The sequence below is a fragment of the Malurus melanocephalus genome, unplaced genomic scaffold (genome assembly GCF_030028575.1).
Source record: "Malurus melanocephalus ecotype Western Australia unplaced genomic scaffold, MMel_1.1 scaffold_3608, whole genome shotgun sequence".
In the NCBI taxonomy this organism is placed as follows: Eukaryota; Metazoa; Chordata; class Aves; order Passeriformes; family Maluridae; genus Malurus; species Malurus melanocephalus.
Window position 1 is genome coordinate 1 of NW_026626840.1, and position 5772 is coordinate 5772.

The 5772-nt window shown below is 52.8% G+C and overlaps 2 protein-coding genes across 2 annotated transcripts; both read left to right on the plus strand.

Annotated features, from left to right (window-relative positions):
• Positions 1–23: 23 nt before the first annotated feature.
• LOC130588172 (bile salt-activated lipase-like) lies at positions 24–1647 on the plus strand. The gene is made up of 4 exons (XM_057389128.1): positions 24–151; positions 385–588; positions 823–1020; positions 1442–1647. Exons 1-4 carry the CDS (start codon positions 24–26, stop codon positions 1644–1646), a joined length of 735 nt encoding a protein of 244 aa, XP_057245111.1. The 3' UTR covers position 1647.
• Positions 1648–3809: 2162 nt separating this feature from the next.
• LOC130588171 (bile salt-activated lipase-like) lies at positions 3810–5764 on the plus strand (the record flags this gene model as incomplete). Its single annotated transcript, XM_057389127.1, has 5 exons — positions 3810–3875; positions 4369–4519; positions 4908–5030; positions 5376–5573; positions 5661–5764. Coding segments are annotated over exons 1-5 (642 nt in total), but the record flags the coding sequence as incomplete, so codon positions are not given.
• Positions 5765–5772: the final 8 nt, after the last annotated feature.

Sequence of the window (5772 nt, forward strand, 5' to 3'; positions counted from 1 at the left end):
TCGATGGGGATTTCCTCCCAGACATGCCAGAGAATCTCTTTGCCAACGCTGCCGACATCGATTACTTGGCCGGGGTCAATGACATGGATGGGCACATCTTTGCTGGTGTGGATTTACCYGCCATCAACCGCCCGCTGGTCAAAATCACTGCGTGAGTGACCGAGGCACTTGGAACCCTCAACAGGAGACATCCTCTCTTCAGTGTAACTCCCAAACCCCAAGGAGTTAGATCTGAGTGGACAGGGCGTGACTTTCCAATCCGTGTGTCACTCCAAGCCTGGGTGCCCATGCCTGGTGTTGCCAGGTCCAGAGCCTTCAAGAGAAAGGACCTGCCCTACCTGAAGCTKCTGGTCAGYWATTAATTAATATCACTTGTCATTTCAGGGAGCAGGTCTATGATTTGATCAAAGGCCTCACTGTGGACAGGGGTGAGGCTGGAGCCAATGCCACCTATGATATCTACACCCAGAGCTGGGGTGAAAAACCAAAGCAGGAGGTTATGAAGAAGACAGTGGTGGAGCTGATCACTGACTACATCTTCCTGGTTCCCACACAGTGGGCACTCAACCTGCACCTGCAGAATGCCCGGTGAGCAGCTCAGCCCTGGGGACATTGTAAAGGGAAGAGGCTTAGGGTAAGAATTGGAAATGGAAGTTAAAGATTACCTCAGGATGTTTTCTCCTGAAACCACTTCATGTGAGGTGATGTGTGAGCATCTTCCAAGGCTGCATCTCTGTCCCTGATGGTATTTGGAGTGTGGGTTTGAATCTGCAGTCCTTCCTCTGCTCTCTCCTTGCTTATCCAGTCTGTTTTATTTCCCAGGAGTGGCAAGACCTACAGCTATGTGTTCTCCCAGCCGTCCCGCATGCCCGTGTACCCCAGCTGGGTGGGGGCAGACCACACTGATGACCTGCAGTACGTGTTTGGGAAGCCTTTTGCCACCCCCCTGGGCTACCTGCCCAAGCACAGGACTGTCTCAAAGGCCATGATTGCTTACTGGACCAATTTCGCCAGGACCGGGTGAGTGATTTATGGTTTGATGCAGTGCTTCATGTTGCTTTAGCTCAGTTAATTTTCAGGATCATTCCCAAAACTTCCCTGTCTGTCCTCTGTTGAGAACGGGGCTCTGTGTTTCCCAGTGCTGGAGTTTGCTCTGGGCTCTCCTCCATAGCACACCTGGGGAGGGGAGGCATTTTCACAATCTCTGTTTACACTTGCTGAGGTTTATTCCTGAATCCTGCTGTTCAGGCAGGACACAAGTCTGTGTGTGGAGCCAGGGATGATGCTGGTGCTGAGGATGACTGCAGATCATCAATCACTCATGGCAGGCAGAATTCCTATTGCTTGTCCCAGTGTCCAACACTCTGAGTGTGCAGGCACTTAAACTGCATCCCCAAGCTGCCCTGATAAAACTGAACCTCTGTGTCTCCTTTTTCCCCAGTGATCCCAACAAAGGCCATTCGGATGTGCCCGTTTCCTGGCCAGCCTACACCAACAAGGACAAGTACTACCTGGACATCCACAGCAAGATGAACAAGAAATCTGTGAAGCAGGACCTGAGATCCGAGTATGTGACTTTCTGGAACTCAGTCTATCGGAAGCTGCCACAGGTTGCCAACATCTCCCAGTCGGAGCTGATGTTCTGAAGCTGAGGAAAAACATCCTTTAAAGATAGTTCATTAAAGGCTTGCTTGTAACTGAGTGGCTCTGGTTCTCTGTGTGTTTGCCATGACAGGATTTTCTTGCCACCATTAAGGCAGGCAGGATGGGATATCCATTCTGTGGGCAGTGTGTGCCACCCCAGTGTCCCAGGGAAGCTGCTGGCAGCTGGGGTCCAGTCTCTCCCTGCTCAGTGAGCTGTTGGCCCTGGAGTTGTTTTCCCTCATTGTCCCTGTGAGCCCAGGCAGGACAGCCTTGATCCTGGCCTGTCCTCTGGGTTTCCATTACCATCAACATCCCAGTTAATACCAACCAGATCTTAGAGAGCTACAGCTGCAACAGGCGAATCCAAACCAGTCCTCATCACGTGCTGACATCACTCAGGAACAGATGGGGCAGGATAAACCCATGGGGGAGGTGATTCCTCACTGGTTTTATGGCAGAGACTGGGCTGGATTGGACTGAAGCAGATCTGAGGAGGGAAAGACAAGGAGCACAAGTGCCCATAAACCCTGTCCACCACATGCCCCCATCCACACACCAGTGCTGAACCTGGCCTGTCCAGGCCCTGGGACCCTGGGGTGGGGGCTTTGGGGCTCAGCTGTGCTGGAGCTGGGGCTGATGTGGAAAGCTCGGGTGTGGGACATCAGGCCATGCTGCAGATGCTGAGAGGAGAGCACAGAGTGTCACAGGGGATGGGACCCCTGTGTGTGTGTCGAGATTCTCCATGCAGAGGGGCTGTAGGGCTGGGGTCAGGGAGCTCCTGCAGTGGAATGAGCCTCCTGCTGCTTCCAGAGGGTTGGAGCCAAGGGCAGGGCTCGCAGCAATCGATGCCATGTGTTCCTGTGCCCTCCTGGCCCCAACTGGCTTTGCCAGAAGAACAGTCTGGGAGATCTCCCACAAGAAACATCTTTCATTTTCTCACCGTTGGCCTTCACTGGCACTTTTGAAATTAAAAGAAATTTCCAGATTGAGTTGGTACCTGCAGTTCCTCTTGATTTGCCCCCCGCTCACTGCAGCAGCTCCAGGAGAGCAAATGCAGAGGGTGAAACCTTTAGCGCTCCAACACATTTCATCCAGATCAGCCCCAAGTGCTGGAGGGTTTTGTGGCAGCCAGGGCAGATCTCCTCTGTCAGTGTCCAACTGCATGCAGTTTTGAATGGATTTTTAAATTTAAATCTTCTTYCCTTGGTGGTGCCATGAGAGTCTTTTATGGTACCAGTGTGTGATCAAGGGAGGATAGCACAAAGTTTGCCCAACCCACCGATCACCCAGCTGAATCCCTTATCTTATAAAATCTGGAGCACAAACTTAATTTTTGCATTTTCCCATGGAGGCTTCCATTACACCATAAAATGCACATGAATCCTTTCCTTCCTCCTCTTAGGAATCCATCAACATTTTCCAAGAAGGAGACTTACCCTCTTCTCAACAGATGTTCTACCAGTTCTGTGATTGAACGTGGAAAGGTATTGCACAGTGTCAGCTGAGTCTTCTGTTAGAGATAAATTTCAAAGTTATTGTTTGTACTGTCCATTTCCTTCTCTCTCATTGACCAACAAAACAAGCAGTGGAAATGACAAAGAGCAGTTGGCATGAGCCTACAGGGATGTGAGGAAGAAGACAACTTGAAGCCTTTGCATGGGAATGACAATGAAGTGGAGACAGAAATTCTGGACTATGTGAGAAATCAATGAGCAGTCTGGCTGCTATGGGATGGAATCATCTTTAAGGCTGTTGGTCATTTTGAGTCTTGTTCATATGCTCCAGTTTGTTACAAGCACAAGGTTTCTCATAAGTTGCTGACCATTAGCTCCACTGCATGGCTTCATATGATTTCAGCCTCCTGCACTAGGATGAGGCTCCTCAAGACTTCAATAGTTTTTATTTCTCTGGAATTTTCTTAGACTGAGTGATTTCCCTGGGTTTGGCCTCCAGCCCACGTGAGCAGCACCTGCAGGGCTCTCACACGGCCATGCCCATCTGCCTCAGCCATGGATTGGCCTCAGGCTGCTGAAGGACGAGGCTCTGGAGGTGCCCTGCTGCAGCTCCCAGCCAAGCCTGGCCCGTGCCATTGGCACACTCCTGCAGCCCTGGCTATATAAGCACAGCCCTCCYGCTGGGACTGTCCCCTCAGGGCTGCCCTCACCATGGCTCGCTGGCACATCCTGGCCTTGGCCCTCTGCTCCTACCTCGGGGTAACCTGGGCTGCCACCGTAAGTACAAAGCCCTGCCCAGGGCTGGGCAAGACATTTTGCCTCTTCCTGCTCAAAGAGAAAACTCCAGTTCCATCTGCTCCTGAGCCCCTGGCAGAGGCCCTGCAGAGCTGGCAGCCCAGGCAGGCTGTTCTCRTGCCCTGAACATGGCAAAGGCTCTCAGCAGCATTTTCCCTGCCAGTTCTGTGTCAGGTCTGGCTGGGTTTGTGCCCAAGGCTGAAGGTTCCCTCTTTCTGCCATTTCTCTCTGGGATGTGGGGGAATTGCTGCTGCCTGTGTGCTCCAAAGGGCACCTGCAGGGCACGGGCACAGGCACAGCTCCAGCGGCACCTGAGCGCTTTCCTCAGGGACCGAGGGCACGGATGGGGAGGGTGGGATGGGAGTGGGTGTGAGTGGGGGCCTGCCCAGGGCAAGGTGTGGGTGCTGGCAAAATGGGAAACCAGTTAGAAACAAACAAGAAATGGATTTTCTCTTCTCCATGGTATCACTTGTAGCTGGGTGTGGTGCTCACCGAGGGAGGATTTGTGGAAGGCGAGAGCAAGAAACTGGGACTCTTTGGGAGCTATGTGGACATCTTCAGAGGGATTCCCTTTGCTGCCCCACCAAAGATGTTTGAAGATCCCCAACCTCATCCTGGCTGGGAAGGTAACATCCAGGTTTTGAATGCATTTGGTTTGAGGTTTTATTTTTGTTTCTCCCCCTCATTTAGTCTGTTTTTGGCAAGGCAAAGATGTTGTTGCCTGCTTTCATGTACTAAGCAGGGCCAAGAAAAAGATCTTCATGTCCTGGAGGGTCTGAGTGTATGTTTAAATGTCCCCAAGCAACCTAAGTAGCCCCAGAAAGTAACAAAAATGAAGCGTGGCACCTGCCCTTGCCCTCCCCATGCCTTGCCTCTCCAGAAATAGTTGACAGGAAAAGTCTCCCACTTTGTCACTCAGCCACTGCACTGGACTCAGAGAGGAGAGGATGGGTGACAGTTTGGAACAGAGAACGGACTTGATATCCTTAACTGATTATTCCTCTTTCCTCTCAGGAACATTGAAGGCAAAGAAATTCAAAAATCGCTGCCTGCAGGTGAAGCTGACACAGACTGATGTTCGTGGGAGCGAGGACTGTCTGTACCTGAACATCTGGGTCCCTCAAGGGAGGAGACAGGGTATGTGCTTGGCAGGGACCTGGGCAGGAGATCCTCACCTGTCTTTTGTGCATATACTGCTCTGGAGCCTCTCTCAGCAGTTCTGTTCCATAGTGGGCAGCTGCTGGGCATGATTTCTGCAGAGCAAGGTCTGTCTTGGTCACAGGCTCCTGCAGAGCACCAAGTCAGCTTCTGCTCAGGTGAAACGATGCTCAGGGAGGGGATGGAGGGGATGGAGGGGATGGAGGGGATGGAGGGGATGGAGGGGTTGGAGGGGATGGAGGGGATGGAGGGGATGGAGGGGATGGAGGGGCAGCACCCTCCCGCTCCGTCGGGGCTCACCGTGCTCCTGTCCCTCTCCTCCAGTCTCCACCAAGCTGCCCGTGATGGTTTATATTTATGGTGGTGCCTTCTTGGTCGGAGGCAGCCAGGGAGCCAATTTCCTGGACAATTACCTGTACGATGGGGAGGAGATCGCCGTGCGCGGAAACGTCATCGTGGTGACCATCAACTACCGCCTGGGGCCGCTCGGCTTCCTGAGCACCGGCGATGAGAACCTGCCAGGTACCACKGCTCATCCTCYGTCCCACGGGCCCCGYTTGTGGGTTTTGCTGTGCCCCTGCTCACTGCTGAGTGCTCTGTGTCCCWYAGGGAACTACGGGCTCAAGGACCAGCACATGGCCATTGCCTGGGTGAAGAGGAACATCAAGGCCTTTGGAGGTGACCCAGACAACATCACCATCTTTGGGGAGTCGGCCGGTGC